Source organism: Festucalex cinctus, chromosome 7 (assembly GCF_051991245.1).
Source record: "Festucalex cinctus isolate MCC-2025b chromosome 7, RoL_Fcin_1.0, whole genome shotgun sequence".
Taxonomy (NCBI): domain Eukaryota; kingdom Metazoa; phylum Chordata; class Actinopteri; order Syngnathiformes; family Syngnathidae; genus Festucalex; species Festucalex cinctus.
Window position 1 is genome coordinate 1824644 of NC_135417.1, and position 23632 is coordinate 1848275.

The following is a 23632-nucleotide window of genomic DNA, read 5'->3' on the forward strand; positions in this document are numbered from 1 at the left end:
ACAAATCATGCATGGGTATCAGTGATTTGTAAAATAATCTCTGTTGTCACGAAACCAGTCTATTTACGGAAAATGCGAATGTCTCAGGATTGCCTCCAGAAAAGTTCTGAAAGTTAAATCAAAAATAAAATAACTCATTTTTAAACACGTACATTTCTACATGTTCTACATTACCTCCAATGCAAGACTGGTTATGTAATAACAAGCACATTTTAAAAGTGTTTTTTTAAATTAGACGTAACAGTCAAATAAGCAGATTTCAGAGCCATTCTATTTATAAATTAAACCTGCATTATGGGGATACCTACCTTATAGATAGACTTGCATTGGCTTATGGGGAGACCCACATTTCATCATGCATTATGGAGCATAATGGGATATTATGAGACACAAAAGGAGACATTGTGACAGCCACATACTTTATTGATCCTGTAAGAGAAATTAAATGGTCACAGAATCAGTATTCACAGTCACAAACATATATAAACAATGACATTGCATTGGAGTGGAATTACAAAGACAATATAATAAAAAAAATATGGCCTGCTACATGGCATCCTTCATTGTGCCTCCTTTTTCACCAACTGAGCATAGAGCTGGCTGTTTTGCAGCAGCTGGTGGTGGGGGCCCTCAGCTTCGACCTTGCCATCTTGTAAAACGATGATGTGGTCGGCCTTTTCCACCACGCTCATCTTGGTGGAGATCAGCAGCACGGAGCAATTCTTGAGTCGCTGGCTCAGTAAAGCTTGGTGGACCTGTGGGGCACAATGGCCAAAATAAATTTTGCACAAGCTGTCGGGTGTCTTGGTACTCGGAGGTCAGTTTAAAAAAAATCCAGAGATGATGTCATTTAAATTGGTATGGATTAGGAGAAAGTGTGCTTGGTGTCTTGTGAAAAATCACACTGGGATTGTTCATAAATCAGTTTTACAAAATATGTTTTGAAAAGTGTTTTTGATGTTTATGACAAACACGGTAGGTTTGTTAGACTCTGAATTATCTTTCGTCTTCATGAAAACGGATCATTTAGGTCCAGATGATGATAAAGTGTTTTGATGGTTTATCAAAAAAAAAAAAAAAAAAAAAAAACATCACTCTTCAGGAATACAAACAAATGACATTTGCTGAGACGTTAAGGTTTAATCGTCAAAAAGAGCAAGCAATTTTTAACACTTAGAATTGGTCAATAACTAGTAGAAATGACAAATCCATGTGGGGACTGATAAATAGTATTTGTTTGGGAAAAAAAATATGACAAGAGGAGGTTTTGGCCTGACGGGAGTGATATTTTTTATTCACTGAAGAAATGATCATAGAGTGTCAGGTATATATGAAATCACGTACTGTTGATGATTCTCAAAGGTCTTAATGTTAAAAAACAAAAACAAAAAAAAAAACAGCGAAACTGGATTACCTTATGTTCGTTTTCGGTGTCCAAGTCACTGGTGGCGTTGTCAAGTACCAAGATAGTGGGTTGTCGAATTAAGGCCCGGGCAATGGCAATACGTTGCTTCTGACCACCGGATAGCTGTCCCCCTTTCTCACCAGCATCTGAACAACAGAGCAGTAACTGTTATCACATGACCAACATCCGCTTGGAAAAACAGGTGGTGGCAAGGGTGGGAACATTCCGAGAATTTTCAAAGTTGGAAATGTTCCGTGGGAATGTACATATGGACTACATGGGGAATAGACATGGAATTTAAAAACTGAATAAAGTTAAATGTCGTTGGGGAAAACATTTATTTATTTATTTTTCAAAATTACCCAGTTTTATTTGCACTGAAAATTTCTGGAAACTTTCCGTAAATGTTGCACCCTTTTGCAAACCGAGTGTCGGCACCTGTCTCGTAGCCCTTGGACAGCCCGATAATGAAGTCATGGGCGCTTGCCATCCGGGCAGTCTGGTACATGTCCTCGTCGGTGGCGTCCGGGCAGCCGTACTTGATGTTCTCCCGCACGGAACGGGCGAACAGGGCACAATCCTGGCTTACCACTGAGATCTGAGGGCAGTGGTGGGATGGCCCAAATTTTAAGTACTGTAATTTCTTGAAAATAACTGACTTTCACGTGAATTAACTTAAAGGCCCGGTCTGCCGTTTTCACTCAGGAAAATGCACTTTTTAAATACAGGATGTAGACACTTTAACTTTTTCTCAGTCTACACATCTGGGCTTATGTTACTGTTTGGTGGTGATTTTGTTCTAAACCCCCCCCCCCCCCCAGCCTGTATTTTGCCATTTTGTTTTGTTTTGTAAACAGCGGGAGGTTTCTGGGGAAAGATTATTATTATTATTTATTTATTTATTTTCACTCACTCGCTCACAGAAGCTTACATGTGTGAATGAGTGAGTGAAAAAAAAAATCCGTGCGTGCTGTCAAATTCCCGCCGGAGTGACGTCACGCAGCCGACAAATTCACACGGCCCCGTTTGCGATACGCCACCCTCACGCTCTGCGATTGGCTGGAGGGGTGTAAACACTGTCTTTCCCCAGAAACGTCCCGCTGTTTACGAAACAAACACAAAATGGAAAAACACAGGCTGGGGGGGTGGGGGTTTAGGACAAAATCACCACCACACATTAAGAGAAGCCCAGATCTGTAAATTGAGAAGTAGTTTGTTTGTTTAAATCCTTTATTTAAAAATTGCATTTTCCTGAGTGAAACCGGAAGACTGGGCATTTAAACGTGACTTTCATAAACAGTATACTACAAAAAAAAATCTTTAGTCGTTCAACCGCTGCCACTCACCTTCTGCCGAAGATAAGCATCTTTGTAACTGTCCAGTGGCTCTCCATCCAAAAGAATTTTTCCACCTTGAGGCTGGTAAAACCTTTCCAGTAGCTTGACACAGGTGGACTTCCCAGCTCTGTTAAGACCTACCAACGCAGTGATCTGCCCAGGTTTAATTTCTAGGGACACACCCTGGTAATGAAAGGCCCACGTTAGCCTCAAAGAAGATTAAAGTCTCTTTGGCAATTGCAAATTATGTGAGTTAGGTCTGTTGAAGAATGTAAAGTGTACTTTATGTTGTCTATGTTGGATAAAAATGTTGGGTTTGTACTGTAAAATCACATACATTAGGTCCACTACAGGATCTGAAAGTGTCTTTAACATTTACGAAAAATCAAGTTGAGTTGTTTGAAGATTGATTATCTGACACAGTAGGCCTGCACAATATATCGTTTGGACATCGCAATCACGATGTGCGCGTGCGCGATAGCCACATCGAAAGACGTGCGATGTTTTTATTTTTTTATTTTTTTTAGCGCAAGCAAACGTTTGTTTTGCTTCATAAAGATAGCAAGCTACCTTTCGCGCTCCCCCCTCCCTTCTGTAAACAGGCTTGACGTGAGGAGTGGGCGGAAAAAGTGGCATAGTCGCTAAAAGAAAGTCAAAATCCGTAATATGGAAGTATTTCGGCTATAAAAAGAAGATACAGAACAAAAAAAATCCTCTGCCGACAGTCGCCTACACACAATAAGTTCAATAAAGACTTAATGATGTTTAAAAAGAAAAAAAAGAATCAATCTTTACAAAAACATGAGAGTTGCAACAAACCTTCAGGATGACACTGTCGCCATTTGTGTCGCTGGAGTAGGCAAACGTGACGTTTTTGAACTGAACGTGTCCCTTCAGGCATTTGGGGGCCAAGGTTCCATCCGGGGGTATTTGAGGTTTCCGATCCAAATACTCAAAAATCTTCTCGGACCCTCCCACGGCCTTCTTCACCTCAGGATATGATTGCATTAAAGCCTGAAATATCACATATGACACGCGATTATTTGCTATTCATACTGTATACAACACCCTTATTTGAATTGATGGCTCACGTCTACAATAGAAGCAAACTGAAGCTCGTAAAGGACGAAGGAGACAAGCTCTCCACTGCTGACTGTCCCTCGGGTCACCAGCAAACCTCCGTAGAACAGGATGCACACCTTCATGACTAGTGTGGTCATCTGGGAACACAACACAATACAAAAAATAATGCTAAATGTGATAAACAGACAAGTAATAAGGTTGTGAGTTTTGAATAAGTGTTTTTGATGAATGCTGACAATGGTAAATAGTACACGAGCTATCCTGACTGCTCATACACAAGTTAGCTGACTAGCTGCTTTTAATCTTGATGAAAACGTGTACTTTAGGTCCAGTGAGAGATTGGATTAAAGCAGAAGTCAAACTTAAACATTTCTTGACAATAATATGTTTTATGTGACCTCACTAGTCTAAACTGGGGGCAGCCATTTTTCCACTTGCTGTTGACTAAAAATGACATCACAGTTGCTCATGAGGTAACAACCAATCACAGCTCAGCTTCAGAAAACAGGTGAGCTGTGATTGGTCTCTCCCTGAGCAACAGTGATGTTATCTTTAGTCGACAGCAAGTGACAAAATGGCCGCCTTCTGATATTGAGAAAACTGCGTTATTTAAACTCAAATTCCACTAACGCAATATTAACTAGAATACCGTATTTTTACTACAGTACTTTTAGGTCCATTGAAAGATTGGATTAAAGGGGAAGTAAAGCTTAAACATTTCTTGACAATAATATGTTTTATGTGAGCTCACTATAATCTAAACATAACATTCTGAATATGAGTTATGCAGCAAAATTCGGCCAATTTTATCCATTTCACGGGGCATCCATTTTGTCACTTGTTGTCGACTAAAAATGACATCACAGTTGCTCAGGTCTCAGGTAACAACCAATCGCAGCTCAGCTTCAGAAAACAGATGAGCTGTGATTGGTCGCTGCCTGAGCCCTGAGCAACTCTGATGTCATCTGTAGTCGACAGCAAGTGGTAAAATGGCCGCCTTCTGATATTGACAAAACTGTTTCATTTAGCTGCTGAACTCAAATTCCACTAACGCAATATTAATTAGAATACCGTATTTAGACTAGTGGGGCTGCATAATGCTAATTATTGTCAAGATTTTTTTAGGGCGGGTTGACTTCCTCTTTGAAAACATGTTTTGTATGTTGCCAGTGTGACTCAAACAGAAAGCATGTCAAAGTGTATTCAGACAAAAGCATGATCCGATTCCTCACTCACGCTGTTGGCCGAAGTAGTGGTGGCATATGCCGCCGACTCCATTTTGTTCAGGGCGTACAATTCCTCCATACAGCGTCTGTAGCGTTCCGTCTCACCGTCTTCATTGGCGAAACTCTTCACCGTCTTAATACAGGAAAAGGTTTCTGTGGCCACCTGATTGGCTTTAGCCAGAGACTCTTGAACCTTTACTGATATTGCCTACAAAAAATGTTGAAAGTCAGACAGCAAATCAGCACTCGGTGTCTTTTGCGAACAACAAAACAGGTATGTTATGTTCAATAATGACCCTGAAGTTTTTTTTTTTTTTATGTTGCTAAAAAAATATGTTAAGAGATTGAAAAGTGTCTTTGAAACACATAAAGTTTGTTGAAAGCTCGTCGGCGTGAGTTACCTGGTGATAGCGTGAGGTGAACTTCGGCACGACCCAGATGATGGGCAGGCCCATGGACGTCAGCAGGGACATTTTCCACGACTGCCTGACCATGAAGATGAACAGGAAGAGCACACGACCCGTGTACCACATGAGCAGGCTCAGGCTCTGACTCAGCGCTTCGCTCATAGTGTTGGTGTCTGTGGTGATGCGCGACACCAGCTCGCCTGCAACAGCACAAGAAATTCATTTATAAGTTGAATTTGAACTCAGTTTTCCCTATGAAATCAATTGAAATGCCATTAATCTGTACGGAAGCGTATTGCATTCACTTGGAAAAAAAAACCATCTGTTTTTTCTGACTAATCTTGTAAATTTTTTCTGTTTTTCGGATTTTTTTTTTTCTGTTTTACTGAATATTTTTTCTGTCATAAAAAAAAATTCTGAAAAACAAAACAAAAAAAACCCCTCCAAAAACATTAAAAAAAAAAACATTATTAAAAAAAACAGGAAAAAAAAAAAAGAAAATCCAAAAAACAGAAAAAAAAATATTCCAAATAACAGAGCACCAACTTCTGTTTTTCAGAGTAATTATTTTTTGGACCTATGAACTCCAAGTGATATTGTATGGGCTATTGGCTATCCAGTCATATATAAAGGTCAGTGGTCTGCAACAAGTCATTTGGAGTTCAGACATCCAAAAAAAAATTACTTTGAAAAACAGAAGTTGGTGCTCTGTTTTTTGGAATAATTTTTTTTTCCTGTTTTTCGGAATGTTTTTTTTATGACACAAAAAAAAATATTTAGTCAAACAGAAAAAAATATATTGAGAAAAACAGAAAAAAATACTCTTAAAAAAAAAAAAAACTGCCCAAAAAATTTGTCATAAAAACAGGAGTTTTTTTTTTTTTTCAAGTGAATGCAATACGCTTCCGTAAAATCCATTATGCCACCCCAATTTAAAAAAAAAATGTCAGGTGATTTTAATAAAGAAAAACAGCACTATTTTAAACATTAAAAGTGAATGTAAAGACAAACTGTTTTTATAAAGTGGAATTACTGTATATTTTGGACTATAAGTCACACCTCTTTACATCGTTTGGAACAAGGGTCGGCAAACTTTCCTGTCATTTTAGGCCAAATAAATATCCAAATATTTGTCTGGAGCCACAAAACATTTGAACATCGTAATGAACGAAGCAGTGACTTATTGTGTTAGTGTGTACTGAGTGCCCAAGAGCAAAATAGAGCTGCACCATAACAAAAAAATATGCACCATTCAATACGTTGAGATTTATTTTCTTCTACTTTTCGTCTTCTGTTTTTGGATTATTTTATTTTATTCAGACATTTTGAGACTGTTTTGCCTTTCTGTCAAATTTCTTATATTTCTGGCAATTTTCTGCCTCTCGCTCATTTTTTGGACATTTTATGACTTTTTTTTTTTTTACCTTTTTTTTCTATCACTTTTCTGACATTTTATGGTAATTTGGTGGGCTTTCCTCTTTTGTTTTTGGACATTTTATGGTTCCTTTTCTTTTCTGTCTTTTTTATTCAATTCTCTAACATTTTTGGCCATTTCATGGGCATTTTATAATAATTTTATGCTTTTCTTTCCTTTTTGGTCATTTGTAGGTCATTTTTAAAATCTTGTTCACCTTTCATCTCTCCTTTTTTGACAACTTACAAATTTGGATTAACATTTTTTGAATATTTAATTTCTTTTTTTTTTTAAATCAAAATCATTCATTCATTTAAATAATCTTTTCATGTATATGTAAAAATAAATAAATAAATAAATAAATAAATAAATAAATAAATAAATAAATAAATAAATAAATGAATAAATAAATAAATAAATATAATTTCCACATTTTTTTTAAGATCCACATGTGGCTCCAGAGCCACAGATTGCAGCCCCCTAGCTTAGAATAACCTGTGGGGGTGGTGTCAAAGAAGGCGATCTCCTGTTTGAGTACAGCCTGGAAGACTTCTCCCTGTACCGCCGCGTGAATGTGACTCATGGTGACGTTGTACATCAGGTCCCCGATGAACTCCAGCACCGCACTGGAACAAAACAAGAACAACTCTTCAAATGAACATGCACAAATGAGATGAAAATCCTCTTTTTTTTTCTTTTTTTTTTTTTTTTTACCTGACAACTGTCATGATTGCAATAATTGTGATGGCTTCTGTGAACGCGTCAGGTGCCCCCTGGTTCTGGTTCTGGATCCAGTCTGTCACGTGACCAGTGTACAGCGGCACCGCCATCTCACCTTGGAAGCACAACCATGCGTGTCAATCACACTTTAGATTTAGTGAGATGTAAAAGAAAACGTGTAGATCCACACAAATGTGTTTTGGATGTTTACAAGCTGACTCTGACGTTTACTGTAGACTAAATTGACTGGGATCTTTTCGAAAACATGCTCATTAGTTTTTTGAAGACTCAAAAGTGCCTGATGTGTGATGTGAAAGAACTTACAAAAGGAGGAGAGCCCCACCAAAAGCAGCACGGTCACAAAGCATCCAAGTTGAGGCCGCATGAATCCCAACAGTCTCCTCAAAGAGGAAGTGGTGTCTTTTTTGGGCTCTTGGGTTTTGCTCCTCGTCTTCCACACAGATGACACGGAGAGAGACAAAGACAGCAGTAAAGACTGGACGTATTGGGTCCAGTAGATCCACGATGCCAACGTCACCAGGTAACCCTGAAACACCTGCACAAATGTTCTCAACGTCAGTCTCTTTATTGAGCCGAGTAGTTCCATGAACCTTTCATTTTGGCACTTTTTAATGTTTAGTACGGTGGCCCTGAAGTGGAAAATGCAAAAACAAAAAACTGACACAAAACAAAAAACGGACACAACTGCAAATCAACAAACACAAACAAACAAACAAAAAACCACAAAACATCAAAACACCACAGCAAATCAAAAATTAAACAAACAAAAAGGTAATCAGAAACACAAATCAGAAAACACCAACACAAGATAAGAAAAAAACGCAAAGGTAATCGCAAACACAAATAAAGAAACACGAACACAAAATGCTAAACAAAACAAGTAATCACAATAACAAATCAAAAAACAAACAAAAAACAATGCAAAGAATAAAAACGTAATTGCAAACACAAATCAAAAAACACAAACAATACAACAAATAAGGTTACCGCAAACACAAAACGAACAACGGCAACATTTTCCTAATGGCAGTAGTTGGTAGGTGGGGGGAGGAGGAGGGCAGGAGGAAACATACTCACGACTGATTGTATGTTCTATGTTTCAAATCCACGATAATGGTCAGATGAAGGGGAACATAATATGCTTGTGAACAGAGTCAATATGTGGAGGAACTCAATTTATTGTATGTATTAATTTCTTATTTAATTAAATTAATTATTTGTTAATCAACTTATTAATTTGATTAATAATAAAAAATGTATGAATTTATTGTAATGCTTGTATTAGTGCCTCAATCTATATATTATATTTATATATTTTTTATATAATATAATATATATAATATTTTTACATTTTTAATTGCTGTAATGTACAAAAACACAATATTGTGGGTTTTTTTGGTATGAGCTCTTTTTTTTTTTTTTTTTTTTTTTTACAATATTGAGACTATTGTTGGTATTATGGTATTATGGTATTATTGTTGCGGTTTTTCGTTTTGTGTTTGCGGTAACTTTTTTTTTTTCTTTCTTTCTTTTTTTGCGGTAACCTTTTTGTTGTTTTGTTCCGGTTTTTGTGTTTGTGTTTTTTGATTTGTGTTTGCAATTACATTTTTGTTTTTTGTGATTGTGTTTTTTATTTGTGTTTGCGTTACATTTTTATTTTTTATTTTTTTTATTTTGTATTTTTTGTGGGTTTTTTGTGTTTGTGATTACTTTTTTCTTTCATATTTTGTGTTTGTGTTTCTTGATTTGTGCTTGAGATTGCTTTTTGTTGTTTTGTTTCATATTTTGTATTGGTTTTATTTGTGTTTGCGATTACATATTTGTTGTTTTTTGTTTTTTTGTGTTTGTGTTTTCTGATTTGTGTTTGTGATTACCTTTTCGTTTATGTGTTTTTTGAGTTACTGTGTATGGTGGTTTTTGTTTGTTTGTTTTTTTGTGTTTTTTGATGTGTCAGTTTTTTTTGTTGCGTTTTGCACTGCAGGGCCACCCTAATTTAGTTCTAGTTCCTTTCCAATCCTTTCCATCTTAACTTCCAGAAGCCTTTAGGTCTTGGTATTTATAGAAAAGTAAATTCAAGTATCAAGGACTAAAGGGTCCTGGAATTTATAAGTCCCAAGCACTGCATTTTTTCCCCAAATTCCATGAAAATGTGTTTATAGCTCACCCTTTCCCAGGAGTGCCACCCCCACATCTCCTCCTCGGCGGCCCAGCCGAGAGCATGGAGGAGCGTCACGTACGTCGGCAGGTGCAAGCACAGGACCAGGACGGTCTGGAGCGCACCGAAGCCTCTGACCCACGAGGGACTGTTGGCAGGGAGAAGCAGCAGAAGGAGGAGGGTGGCCCTAGTCAACTTTCCTCCCCATAATGCGATGAGTGGCGGGCATGGGAATAAGCGGAAGAATTGTGGCGACAGCTGCAGGGAGCGCAGGATGCTCAGAATGCACACGTCCACGCTTGCAAACAGCAACGGGAACAACAAGGCGCTCACTTTGAACATGTCTGCACAGAGAAGAGATCATACTAAAACATAATATTAATGTACACCACCTGCACAATGCAATGACCTTAACAAGTGGTTTTATTATCTAGCACTACATCATGTTGACGGCCATTGCTATTATTTTGACGTCAAGAAAGTTTCCACTTTGAATGTAGAAGATAAAATAATTGTATTATCAGTTATTATTATTATTATGAAATAGAATACAATTTTATTTATACAGCTTTTTTAAGACATAAAAGTACAACTCAAAGTGTGGTGCAATTAAGACATCCAAAATACAATATACAGTCATGTAAAATACAATATAAAAACAAAACCCGGCCGAAAATTGCAATTTTGCACGAAAGCACATTTTGTATTAAATATCCAAAATATTACATGATTATTGATTTTATATTTCAAAAATAATTTGCTTGTATTCGTAACTAGATTTAAAAAACTGATTTTAAGTTTTTTTTGTTTTTTACCAATATGATTGTATTAACATGATGACTTTTAATCATTTAGACTTTTATTACAGGAAAATTCAATTAGATCAAATTATTTTATCTTTTTATTATAATCATCACTTTTATTATTATGACGATCGTACATTGTATTAGTACCGAGCCCCTAAGGAGACATGGTACAAAAAAAGTATTTTTTTTAATTTCCTACCATGTCACCTTCGGGGCTCCGTAGAAATGCACGTTGGGGGGGGGGGGGGGGGGGTACACGCAATTCAAAAGTTGGACATTCAAAAGTTTTGAGGTCAAATGTAGCGCACGTGTGGGCAAAGTGCATTTTTGCCTCATTCTCAAACTCACCCCAAAGCCAAATTCCTAAATGTCGAACTTTTTTTAAGAAGTGTATACTGTGTTTAAGTTTTAGGGGATTTCCATTGCAACTGGAATGGGATCTTTTCAGTTTCACTTTCACATTCACCACCTACAACAAAGTCCTATTAATAAGGTTTTTCACTTAAACCAAAACCTGATGTTGCATGTGAATATTAGCGAGTATAAAAGTGTCAATACGTGAAAGTGTGAAAAAATACTCAGTCATTCCACTTGTGTATTGTGTACTTACTGTACGTCAAATGTCAACGGCGCCGAACAGTCCTCAAGGTGCAATCTCGTCGATACAAATTGTATATAAATATATATAAATACAAGATTGTGATAGGAATATATATATATATTTATATTCTAAAAACATCAACGCATTCTCAAGCGACTGACCGACTGTTCTTGCTCGGCGTCAGAATGAAAGAGAAAGTGTGGCGATAGATCTGGATACCTGATCTGCACGCGGAAGTAGTCGGTGTCTACGGCATCATGACTTGGACAAACTACCTATTTTGATCTTTCCACCTGTCATTATCGGGAGCGGTGTGTGACAGTACAACCAAACGAGCTAACGAGATAGATAGCTATCTTTTTTTAAGGGCAAGATAAAGTTAAATTGTGAGGTATGTTGACATATAGTTCTCGTCAAGTGTAAGCCGACGCTATGATTTTAAGTTTTAAAACAGTATTGTTTCCACTATGCCCCCCACACACACACGCACTTTTATTTCTTTTCTTTTTTTTTCTTTTTTTCTTTTTTTTTTTGCCAATGCATTTGACATTGTGAGTCACAGACGCTCTATTCTTCTGCACACAGTGGCAGGAAGTCGTCCAGATATCCGCAAGGGCCTCCAGGAAACAAAACAAAAAAAAAAAGAAGAAGAAGGAGAAGGTCTGGTGAACCAAGTGGAGTGGGTGTTGGAGTGAGAAGAAGGTGCAGCTGCTGTTGCTGCTGTTGTTGCTGGCCATATGAGCTGTTAGAAGCGTTAACACTGGAGTGGTAAAAGTTTTAAGTGCTAATAAGCAGCTGGATGTGTTGAAGATGTCGACTCTGCACTTCTTCATTCTCCTGGGACTGAGCTGCACAAGACAAGGTAACAGTCAGGAAACTTGTCTTTTTTATATCATTTAATGCACTCTCGTTATAATGTGGAGCAACGTCTTGAATTTCGACATTGATGCTGATAGAAAATCACTTGTTTGAGGAAAGTTTTGATTTCAGACTGTCACTGAAGGTACTACAACATCTGATGATATAGCTTGATGGATGGATAGATGGATGGATGGCCGGCCACTAGGTCTGAATAATTAATGAAATTCAAATTAACATCACAATGTAGTGGAATGCAATATTCAAACTCCAAAACATTTATGTATAAGAAATCTCATATTGTTTATGGTAATTAATACAGATTAATTAATTGCTTGTGTTTGTTAAAGAATATATGGGAAGAGGAGCTTGAAAAAATATTCACATATTAAATCGCAATGGCAAAATTGAGGGAAAAAAATTGCAATTACATTATTTTTCAAAATTGTTCAGCCTTAATGCATGCGTAACACAGTATAAATAATGTGGGGAAGGATTTAAAAAAAAACGGATGGATGGATGGATGGATGGATGGATGGATGGATGGATGAATGGATGGATGGATTAAATGATAGATTATATTTTATTACACAGTGGGATACATTTGAATTTTTCATTTGGGTCACTGGTGTAATTTGCACTTCACTCAACACCTATGACGTTGTGTGTTTGCGGTGCCACACCCACCTGCCAAGCCCCATTGTCCCTCTCCATCACATACCCCGTTGCCACGGCGATCAATTCTGACCTTTATCCAGCGCCGACTCCATTTCCCGTTTGCTATTGGCTTCCCCTGGAAACTTCCTGTTGATGCCGGGCCTCCCCGGCCTCACTTCCTGTTCCCATTTAACACGCCAACATCAGGAAGCACTCGTCACGTCTTGAACTGTATTCATGCTGAAAGACAATGAGAGCCGTTATTTGTGTCACCCACACAGATGGTGCGATTGCAAAAGAAACACAATTGGTATATTTGCAGAAAATCAAGTAGAACAAACCATTAAGTCACTATAGGTGATAAAGTGCTAAAAGGGACAAACTTTGTTGTGTATCTGTGTATCCACAGTGGTGTCCAATGACCCATGGGGACAGTGTCCCGCCAGCAGAAAGTGTAAAGACAAATTTGGGGATGGGTCATGTGACAGGGAGTGCATGGAGCCCGAGTGTCTCCGGGATGGAATGGATTGCCTAAAGGACAAGGGACACTGCAAGTGAGACTTTTTCATCATATTGAAGTTATACAAGAGACAATTGCGCAAGAAGAAGTAATTGATTTATTTTATTATATATATATAATGGTTATTTCATTTTGTGAAAATATTTATTTTTATGTTTATTTTATTTTTAAAATAGATTTATTTTGTATGTATTTAAATTATTTGTAACATTATTTAAAATCTTTAATTTACTTTAAAATACACATAGAACATTAACGAATAAGATATTTTAATTAGATTGTTTTAACCTGTTCATTTTTGTAAAATATTTCATAATTTTATGCTTCATTATTTCTATTTTATTTTAAAAATGATCAACTAATATTTTTTCAACTAAATTTCATTTTAATTACTAGAATTTGATTCATTTTTTAAGTAATTTTCTTAATATTAATGTAATATTCTACCAGTATTGTTTAATTAAAAGTTATTTTTAATTTAATGTACTATTATTGAATTATTTTTAAGCATCTTTCAATTGACTGAAAAAAAAAATAAAAAAATAGGCCTGCATTAATTTCTCCCTTGCTTCCACCAACAGATTCCACGGAAAGATTATACAAGTGTACTCAATAAATGTGACGCTTTTTGCTTGTTAGTCCAGGCCACATTCCATATTGCCGCAACCACTACGCTAACGCTCAGTGCGACAAGGGCTGCGACAGCGCCGCCTGCGGGTGGGACGGCGGCGACTGCTCAGCTCATCAGAGCACCCTGTGGGCCAAAGGAACCCTGGTGGTGCATGCCGCCATTCCGCACAAAGGCGGCGCATTCACCTTCACCAACACATCACTGCTGTGGGCACTCACCGTTGTGCTACGGACCCCCCTGGCACTGAGGGGCTCGGCGCCACTCTCTGCTGACAGGAGCTTGTTCGACTTTGACCCTCAGCAGCTTGTCGACCTGCTGGCTAAGAAGTCAGCCGGCGACGCAAATGGGTGAGCGTTACGCAAAAAAAAAAATAATAATAATAATAATAAAAAATTGAGTAGGAATAGTGGGTCTATATAGGGGAAAACCAGTGGAGCCAGCACAGAGCCCTGGGGTTCTCCATTTCAGCTTATTTCACTGGTTTACGAGCTTTTATTTAATAATGTAAACATACCACTTTAAATTAAAAAAAAACAATAATGAACTTGAATTTCATCTGAGGCTAAATCAACATAATTACTGATAGCTCATCGATACTTCATTACGGAAAACGGTCTGATGCAACGTAATGTGGTTATTTTGTCCCACTCCATGTTAAATAATGTCTCCATGTATCCCAGCTCCCTGATTTTTCTCCAAGTGGACAACCGCCCCTGTTCCCGCCAGCCCTCTACATGTTTTCCTCATGCCACCGAGGCGGCCAGCTTCATGAGGGCAGTCATGTCGCGCAGGACTACCGCTTCTTCAGCCCTGCCGGAGCTAAAGCCTGTCATCGCTATTCGAGGTGTCCAGGATGAAATAGGGAGCCGGGACGAGCAGGAAGGGGAGGGGACCAGAAAACAGGATGTCAAAGGTACTAGTAGCATCGTTGATCACCGTTTCTTGTTAACACATCAAATTCGGTAGTGAATGAACCTTAAATTGTCTCCTTCGAAGAAAAATGGCAGTAATCGGACAAAATAGGTTGAGCAGGTTTGACGTTAAGAAACTCTGAAAATGTCTAAAATGAGCCTAAAATGGGTTTGAGTTGACCCATGTGTCCATTGCTTTGTGTTAAAGAGCCAACGCCTGCGTGGCTGTGGGCTGTAGTTGCCATATCAACGGGACTGCTGCTGGCCCTGGCCATGGTGGTCTTCCTGGTGGTGAGGCGGGTGAGGCAACAGAGGCGGCAGAGAGAGGGGAATGGTCAGGTAGCAGGAGGCCAGCGGGTGAGCCATCGCTCCACCACCACAGATGGCAAACCCAAGTGGACGCCAACCGCCACCCAGCAGGAGGCCAGGGGAAGGCCGGCCCGGGAGAAAGACAAAGACAAGATGGGCCTCAGAAAGAAGAAAAAAGCCAAGGAGGCCGAAAAGAAGAGGAGGAGGGAACCCCTGGGAGAAGACGCCATGAGGATGAGGTGAGACCAAAGGTTTTACTGAGAACACAAGTGCAGTACTTCCTAAAAGACAGGAATTTGGACTAAGACTTTATCCTTAGAGACAGTTTTAGTCCCAGGTGAAAGTACTAGTTCAAAAAGAAGGTTCTAATACCCAAAGGGGATTATAATCCTGAGAGAAAGTTTTTATCCTAGGAGACAGTACTAGTTCTAAGAGAAGGTGCTTGTCCCCATGGAGCGTTTTAGTTTATAAACTTGGTTGTGTTCACAAGACAATTTTGTAATCCAGAGAAAAGGGTCTACTCTAGTACCAAAATGGTCTACTACTTCTGAGAGAAGATTCTGTTTACTAGGAACTGCTATAGTTCAGAAAGAATGTTGTAGTCCTATGAGGAGGTTGAAGTTCCTAGAGAAGGTTCTACTCCCAAAAAGGTACTTCTGAAGAGAAGGGAGTAGAGAAGAATCCAGTCCCCAGCGAAGGTTCCAATCTTAAGAGAACATTGTAATGCAAAGAAAAGGCTCTAGTTCTGAGAGAAGGTTTTAGTCCGAGAAGAAGGTATTAGTTCTGAGAAGATTCTAGATTCATGTCCTACCGGCGGGAGGCCCCGGGGACGACCCAGGACATGCTGGAGAGACTATGTCTCTCGGCGGGCTTGGGAATGCCTTGGGATACCACCGATGGATGGATGGACGGAGGGATGGATGGATGGATGGATGGATGGATGGAGGATGGATGGATGGATGGATGGATGGATGGATGGATGGATGGATGGAGACTGTACTAACTCTGAGAGAAGGTTTTATAGCGCGACAAAAGTTCTATTCCCCAGAGAGGTATTTAGTTATCATAAAGAGGTTCTAGTCAAAAGACATGGTTCTTGTCCAGAGAAAACGTTGTAGTCACAACTCACAAAGGTACTGTTTCTGAAGAGGTTATAGTCCGTAGGCAAGGTTGTAGCTCAGAAAGAAGGTGCTAGTCCCAAGACAAGGTACTTCTGAAGAGAAGGGACTAGAGAAAATCCAGTCCCCAGCGATGGTTCCAATCTTTAGAGAACATTGTAATGCAGAAGAAAAGGCTCGAGTCCTGAGAGGTTTTAGTCCCAGAAGAGGTATTAGTTCTGAGAATATTCTAGAGTCTAATGAAGGTTCTAGTTCCAAAGGAGGTTTTTGTTCCAAAAGACTGTACTAGCTCAGAGAAAAGATTATTGTCCCCAGGGTGGTATTTAGTCCTCATAAAGAGGTTCTAGTCAGTAGACATGGTTGTTGTCCAGAGAAGATGTTATAGTCACAAGGGAAGGTACTATTTTTGAAGGGGTTATAGACCCTCGGGAAGAAGGTGCTAGTCCCAAGAAAAGGTTGTAGTCCCAAAGAGAAGATTCTAGTTCTCAGAGATGGTCTAGCCTTGAAAAGGTTCTTGTCCTGAAAGAAGGCTGAAGTCCAGGGAAAAGGTACTAATTCTGAGAGAAGGTTCTAGTGCCCATTGAAGGTTCCGGGATTGAGAGTAAATGTATGTTCGCTGCACCTGATGTTGTAATCTTAACCCTGTCTTCCACAGGCCTCTCAAAAGGGACCAAGACATGGCCAGCGACACCGACTTCACGCAGAGCTCCGTGGAGGACGTGAGGATGGTTGGACGCCAAGAGGACATCAAACACTACAGGGCGGGAGGATCGCAGCCTCGTAGGCCTCCGCCAGGTGAGACGACACGATCCAACACAAATGGAGCAGATGAACACACATTGATGTCAAACACATCACAAGGACATCAAGGGTGAAATGTACTTTCAACTGCACATTTTACAGTGCTTTTTACATTTCCGTCAGCTTCCTCCCTTGGCTGGGACCCGAACGCCATGCCTCCACCTCTGCTCAGCCCCCCTCAACAGGTTTTTCATGTCATTTATACTTTTATGATATTATGTATATAAATGTCACATATGTTGTGCGGTGATCAGTCTGCAGAGTGGTGCGGCCCGGACGGTTCTGTGGTTCTGATCCGTGCGGTGCGCAGTGGACTGGACCGAGTGGTTCTGGAGCTGCTCAGAGCTGGAGTGTCTGTCAATAACACGGATCATACTGGTGAGATGATACTCAACAATACACTGGAAGTATAATGATATATCTATGATCTAAAAAGAGAAAGATTGGAGTAAAACGACAGTTTGAGAAGCACTGGTTGAGACCTTGAAGAAGTGCGACATTTGGCAACCATTCTTGGTGAAGACGGAGTAACTTACCTCCTTCTTCCTTCCATGTCTTCCCCTCTCTTCCTCCTCCAGCCCCTCTGTTGCCTTCCTCCGACTCCGAACAAAGTTAATCAACGAGCATTAACTTTGTTTCCTGGCATTGTCTCCCTCTTTTTCCTCTTTTTCATCTGCGCCCATGCCCAAACACATCCCTCCATTCTCGCTCTGGACTCTTTTGTGTAATGGTTGTTCAAAGGCTGACTTACTCATTCCCTTCTTCCATCCCCACCACCTTCCACCGGGAACGCACCTTACCTCTCTCAGGGAGGTCGGCCCTACACTGGGCGTGCTCAGTGAACCATCTCTCGCTGACCAGGACGCTCATTCGCTATGGTGCAGCTGTGGACCTACAAGATAATAAGGTACAGTGGTGAGCTGTTATATTGACTCTTAGTGGGTAAATATGATGGTTCTCCTCAGTTTAAGCAGACTCATTTCCAAAAACCAGCCAGGAAGCTTGTACCTTGGCACCAAGACACCACGAGAGGATGCCAAGGCACTCCTTTTATGTTAGACGGCGCTTTGCTGCCAACTTGTGGCATCTCAGGGTGTTTTAGTAAGAGCGCAAATACAAGGAACTGGTGATTTTTTTGTTTTTTTGTTTATCCATTTATTTATTTTTTTTAGAAATTCTGCAGAGTAAATTTACTCTAAACGGAGTCTATTTAGTCCCACTCTAAACAGAGTCAAATTACACTAGGAAGAGAGTTTAAAAAAAAAAAAAAGCCACTCAAAAGGTTGAGGAACAAACACAAAACTTAAAGTTTGGAGACAGCCAATCTACTCAATGGGCCATGCAGCTCCTAGTGTGGGTTAATATATCGCTTGTGTCAGCTGGAATCTCTCCAACTTTTGGATATACGCAAACAGTAGAAGTGGCATAGCTCAGGTGGTAGAGTGGCAGTCTGACCAACCTAAAGGTCATGAGTTTGTTCCTCAACCCGTGTGTAGCTTCTTTTTTTTTTATTGTTGTTTTTAAATACACTAGTAAAATATAGTCAAAATCTTTCCTTGCAAAATTTACGTAGAATTTATGAATGAAAAATCTTTATTAATAGTTTGTTTGTTTTTTCATGGGATAGGCAAATTCTCTCATACACACTAAATACTTTTAGTAAAATTTACTCTGAATATTTTATTGTCTTCAAAGTGTAAATTTTACTCTGTTTAGAGTCAAATTTACAGACAAATCAGGGTAGGTGAATTCATAAACTGTGAATTGTGTATCACTGTATCCTCTCTGATAAACATTAAACAAGATTTCACTGTATTTCACCACCAGGGTGAGACACCGCTTTTCCTGTCTGCCTTCTACGGCTGTTACGACACCTCCAGGCTGCTGCTCCTCCACGGTGCCAACTTGGAGCTCCACGACCGCAGAGGGCGCCACCCCGTAGACGTAGCCAGGGAAGGCTTGCACCACCAAGTCTTGGAGCTCCTGCTGGCCCACCAGATCCAGAGAGGGCCCACCACCGTGGACGCAGCCAACGACATGCTGTGGGAGGAGCGGGCGCTCATGTACTCTCCATGGGTCGGGACACAAGGACGGAGTGCCTCCTTCTCGGGGATTGTGGCACATCGAGATATGACATCATCGCCGCAGAGGTAAGTGCTACAAATGTGACATGTCAGTGTGTGGCTGGAGAAAACTTACTAAGAGGCAAGATTTACAAATTAAAAAACACAATATTTGCTTCAACCAGGGTTCTGCAACCTGCGGCTCTTTAGTCCCTCTCCTGTGGCTCCCTGTAATCTTGAAATTAAATTATTTTTTTACATATTTGTATTTTTTCGATAAAATACTCTTCAAATGAATTCATGATTTAGATTTTTGAATGAATAAATATTCCAAAAAATGTCATTTTAAGGTGTGAGGAAAAAGATGAAAAAGTGTTTTAAAAATTACCTAAAAAATTTCCAAAAAGTGATCATAAAATGTCCAAAAATAAAGAGGAAAAGCAGAAATTTACCATAAAATGTCCATGAAATTGCCAAAAAATGTCAGAGTTTGAATAAAAAAAAGGCAGAAGAAAATAACCTCAAATTTCCAAGAACAAAATAAGGCAGAAAATTACAATAAAATATTTTTGGGAATGCCAAAAAAAAAAAAGAGTCAGAAAATGTATATTAAAAAAAAAACAACAACAAAGGAAAAAAAAAAAGCAGCTAAAATATCCAAAAACAAAAGAAGAAAACTATCATAAAATGTTTAAAAAAAAATCACCACAAAAAAGTCACAAATTTTTTTAAAAAAAGCAAAGAAAACATGTGAAAAGTAACGATAAAATGTAAAAAAAAAAAAAAAAAAAAGAAATCCCGAAAGTTGCAATAAAATGTCCACAGAATTGCCAAAAATGTCATAAATTTGAAAAAAGAAACCAGGCAGAAAATTACTGTAATACGTCCACAAAATAGCCAAAAATGTCAGAAAGGCAGTAAACTCTAAAAATGTATGAAAAATGAAGTATGAAATAATACACGCAAAAAAAGATCAGAAAACTAAAGACGAAAGGTAGAAAAAAATGAATGTCAAAGTATTGGATGCTGCATATTTTTGCGTCGTTTGTGGTGCCGCTCTAATTAGCTAACATACTGTTTCCTTCATCATAATCTTCAAATATTTTTGCAGTTCCAGACACAATTTTGGTTATTTATTTGGACTAAAATGGCTTTTTTGATAGGAAAGTTTCTGATTTATTTTTCCCTAACAATTCTAGTAGGTTTGACAATTCACACAGTTATCTGGTACTTGGTGTAATGAATGTAAATGGAAAATAAAAGTGTACGAAAGATAGAACCTTGAGGAACTCCTTAAATGTTTTATAAACCAATTGTTGGCATAATTGGTGAAAGAAGCTCTATCCAATGATAACATTCAACTGAAATGATGTCTTGACAGTAACTGGTCCATGGGCAGCGTCCAATATCCATCCCCTCAAAACTGGCGACCACAGCTCAACCAATCGGCGACCGCTTTGGTGCCCCCCAGAGTCATGGGCCGCTCCCCCCGACCCATCAGCACCTTGCAGGAGGTCACCTCGGAGGATGAGGACCGAGAAAGGCAGCAGGAAGCCCCCAGGGCGGTGACACCTCACTTCCTATCGCCGCAGCCAGCTCCCCGGCAGCGCTCCTTCTCATGTACCCAGCATGCACTGCAGCGCCGCTCCAGCTCCCACCAATTGGAACCCAATTACTTGATTGTGACCGAACGGACAGCCAATGAGCACATCGAACGAGTGATCGTTTCACCTCCGCCGGAGCCCGCGACCCAGACAATCGTGAACGGCGGAAGCAACGACGGCGGCGGCAGAGTGGAGCAAGCTAACGTTAGCGCCCCAGGTTCAGAGCCCAAATCTCGGGCAGAGAGGTCAAATAATGCCAATGATGCCACACAGACAGCCTTGTAGAAAGCACCAAGCAAAAAAGCAAAAAATATGCAAATACAGTTAATATCCGTTATCGTAGCGGATACGTTCCAAACACGTGGTTGGTCAAACCCAAGTTATAGAGGGATTTATAGAAAAACATTGTTAATTATGTTATCAGCCGTTGTACATCTGTTATATTAAACATATTTGTACAAAATGATTCAGACTTTTTTGTGTCAGGAGGATAATGTCACTTTTAATGTTGCACAGCCTGTTATCCACAAACCAATTGAAGAGAAGCAATTCTCAGCTATTCAGAGAAGACGCACAAATAGCCAGTAGAGTCGCCGACCAGCAGGTGGCGCTGACAATGCGCGTGGCAGTAGCAGCTGCCCCTCTGTTGCACAGGTGCGTGTCACAGCATTTGTTGGTGAAGGTGAAGTTGAGTCCCATGATGGACTTTTGGCCTGACACACCGCACAAGGCGGGCAGGACGCAGCTCTTCTCGTAAATCACCACACGGAATTCTCCTGGAAATAAAACGTGATTAAACTATTTTTCTTTCTTTCTTTCTCGTCATTTAAACAGTTCTCAGGTGTCATAATGACTATTCTTCACAAAACAACTCGTCAAACATAAGTGGCTGACAGAATTCTAGGGAGGTCCTTTTGATAAAGCATTTCACTATCAGAAGATGACTTTTTTTTCTTATTTAATGTGGGAATGCTAAAATTTGTACATCCAAACAAAATCATGGAAATTGGTGCTACAGCTAAGTTAAGAACGGAACATTGGGCAATTCCTAACATTTTATATAGCAGTCGATTTAATTAGTTTGTCTTTTTCCGATCAATTCTAGTTGTTTTCGTAACTCGCAGTTCAAAGATATGTATTTTCGAATTAAAGTGGGCAAAGGACACAACCTTGGGCAATTCCCTATGAATGTTTTTCATACCAGTTTCTCCCTGGAAAATAATTCAAGATGTTTTCCGGTTTAGGAGTGAAATCTAGTGTGCTGCAACATATCCAAATTAGATGACTATTACACAAAAACAAAAACAAAACGTGAAAATTATTTCAACTCAAATTCATGTATTTATTTTTATTTTTTTTAAATAATTGCTGTTGTTTTCAAATTTCACAGTGCAATCTGGCACTTTATGTTCCCAAATATGGAGGAGACATTTTGACTAATCAAGTACAAGGGAGGACATGCTTATGTCAAAATACCCAAAAGATGAAAAAATAAGCATAATTCAAACCCTATTTTAAGCCTTTTACTAAAATGAGACTTTTGAGGAGGTGTGCCCCTTTCATGTAAATGAGCCGCTGCTTACTTTGGCCCCCTCCACTGTGGGGCCAATAAGAAAAAAAGGGAACATCCATACAGACAGTAAAAACTTGGATTGAATTAAAGACAGCCAACTGCTGGTATTATTTCAAATGATAACCCTTTCTAAAGCAAATGGAAGACCTCACCGTTCTGGCCCACGACTTTGCTGGACAAGCAGACTTGGCCGGCAGGACATAAGAGAGGAAACCTGATGCAGTCCAGTGGCGAGATGGCAGGAAACACACACGTGTAGCAGAAGAGAGGAACTGAAGAACCCAAAAAAATGGGTCATGTTAATCAATGCAATTATAATATGTGGATTATTCACATGACTCTCTTATGATAATATACGAGTTAACTTACCCACAGATGGAATTGTAAGGAGTAAAAGTAGAAGGCCAAGCCGGTGCGCCATCTCCGAGACGGTTCACTGCAGTTTGACCCTAAAATACAGACTGCACTTTCACTTTTTGGGCTACAAAAACGCCTCCTCGGCTAACTTTTAAATGACATTAGGGTTGTTTGTCTGGACAGCCTCGCATACAATATTACGCAAATATTCATAGTGAGGAAAATAGTTTAGCGCTTAAACTCAATTTAAGATGAATGGGTGAGTAGAAATGTTATATTTTGAAGTCATATTCTAGCTTTATTAAATCATGGCGTGTTAATGAGCAACATTCAGTGTATGGTCAGTTGACATGCAGTCTCATGACAGGCACGGAATAGAGAACAGAGGCAAACTTGTCCACTTCAGAATGGCTTCAGCTTGCTGTTGAATTTCACAATCTGATCTGATTATCTATAATCACGATATGTTTATCTAATTTCTATGTTTAACTTTTTTAACAGTAAAGACAAATATGTCATCTACAAAACAGAAAAAAAAACGTTAACCATTTTCAATAGCTCATCATGATTTAGGTGTTATGTTTAATTAAATAAATAATTGTCCATAACTTAGAAATTGTTCCACCATAACAGTAAGAGACAGACTGGTGTGTTCTTGCGCCTTAGTTCAGATTAAGGGTCCTCATTCCTCAATAACCATTTTTTAACATATCGATTTACAACACTAAGGGCTAATTAAGATTCTATATCTAACTTTCAAGCACTGTATCTGTGATGCATTAATATGGCTTTGTGGCAACACGATTCTACTTTTAAATTTAGCACATTAAGCCAAGTTCACGTTTTCAAAGTTTACTTTTTTTTTTTTTTAACAACTCACCTCAAAGACTTATTCACCTTTGACGTAATATGAAACCCCAATACGTAATATATTAACATAAACGCTGATTTGTTTTTTTTTCCTTCTTTTTTTCCACAGTGTATTGTGACATAGCAACAATCTAAGAAGAATCAGGACAAGCTGCTTGGTGATTGGACAGTTCGGACAATGGTGT

General features: G+C 39.1%; 3 protein-coding genes across 5 annotated transcripts; 1 reads left to right on the forward strand and 2 right to left on the reverse strand.

The window, feature by feature from the left end:
• Positions 1-402: 402 nt before the first annotated feature.
• On the reverse strand, positions 403-11378 carry tap1 (transporter 1, ATP-binding cassette, sub-family B (MDR/TAP)). The gene is made up of 13 exons (XM_077527988.1): positions 11185-11378; positions 9778-10112; positions 7917-8148; positions 7587-7707; positions 7368-7498; positions 5453-5658; positions 5062-5259; positions 3834-3962; positions 3562-3756; positions 2752-2925; positions 1844-2003; positions 1415-1551; positions 403-755 (listed from the first exon to the last, which is right to left on the reverse strand). The coding sequence occupies exons 2-13, from the start codon at positions 10108-10110 to the stop codon at positions 561-563; spliced, it is 2211 nt and encodes a 736-aa protein (XP_077384114.1). The 5' UTR covers positions 10111-10112; positions 11185-11378; the 3' UTR covers positions 403-560.
• Positions 11379-11470: 92 nt separating this feature from the next.
• notchl (notch receptor, like) lies at positions 11471-21110 on the forward strand. 2 transcript variants are annotated; one of them, XM_077528363.1, is made up of 12 exons: positions 11471-11566; positions 11761-12037; positions 13100-13244; positions 13850-14188; positions 14522-14754; positions 14961-15300; positions 16835-16974; positions 17083-17165; positions 17235-17358; positions 17790-17887; positions 18808-19130; positions 20425-21110. In XM_077528363.1, exons 2-12 carry the CDS (start codon positions 11986-11988, stop codon positions 20930-20932), a joined length of 2385 nt encoding a protein of 794 aa, XP_077384489.1. In that variant the 5' UTR covers positions 11471-11566; positions 11761-11985; the 3' UTR covers positions 20933-21110. The 2 variants fall into 2 exon arrangements, with proteins under 2 accessions (XP_077384489.1, XP_077384490.1); XM_077528364.1 differs by having other exon boundaries at positions 17104-17165.
• Positions 21111-21120: 10 nt separating this feature from the next.
• Positions 21121-23536, reverse strand: LOC144023075 (sperm acrosome membrane-associated protein 4-like). Of its 2 annotated transcripts, none has more exons than XM_077528373.1 (4): positions 23458-23536; positions 22590-22669; positions 22373-22492; positions 21121-21423 (listed from the first exon to the last, which is right to left on the reverse strand). In XM_077528373.1, exons 2-4 carry the CDS (start codon positions 22639-22641, stop codon positions 21200-21202), a joined length of 396 nt encoding a protein of 131 aa, XP_077384499.1. In that variant the 5' UTR covers positions 22642-22669; positions 23458-23536; the 3' UTR covers positions 21121-21199. The 2 variants fall into 2 exon arrangements, with proteins under 2 accessions (XP_077384499.1, XP_077384498.1); XM_077528372.1 differs by having other exon boundaries at positions 23136-23536.
• Between the last annotated feature and the right edge of the window lie 96 nt (positions 23537-23632).

Bases quoted from the DNA above. Each gene is read 5' to 3' on its own strand.
- notchl (XM_077528363.1), top strand. From the start codon at position 11,986: ATGTCGACTCTGCACTTCTTCATTCTCCTGGGACTGAGCTGCACAAGA. The intron at 14,189-14,521 runs GTGAGCGTTACG...CATGTATCCCAG, and splicing joins TCAGCCGGCGACGCAAATGG to CTCCCTGATTTTTCTCCAAG. The intron at 16,975-17,082 runs GTGAGACGACAC...CACATTTTACAG, and splicing joins GCCTCGTAGGCCTCCGCCAG to TGCTTTTTACATTTCCGTCA.
- LOC144023075 (XM_077528373.1), bottom strand. From the start codon at position 22,641: ATGGCGCACCGGCTTGGCCTTCTACTTTTACTCCTTACAATTCCATCT. The intron at 22,493-22,589 runs GTAAGTTAACTC...TGGGTTCTTCAG, and splicing joins CCTTACAATTCCATCTGTGG to TTCCTCTCTTCTGCTACACG. The intron at 21,424-22,372 runs GTGAGGTCTTCC...TTTTATTTCCAG, and splicing joins CAAAGTCGTGGGCCAGAACG to GAGAATTCCGTGTGGTGATT.
- tap1 (XM_077527988.1), bottom strand. From the start codon at position 10,110: ATGTTCAAAGTGAGCGCCTTGTTGTTCCCGTTGCTGTTTGCAAGCGTG. The intron at 3,963-5,061 runs GTGAGTGAGGAA...TTGTGTTCCCAG, and splicing joins CCACTACTTCGGCCAACAGC to ATGACCACACTAGTCATGAA. The intron at 3,757-3,833 runs GTGAGCCATCAA...GTGATATTTCAG, and splicing joins AGTTTGCTTCTATTGTAGAC to GCTTTAATGCAATCATATCC.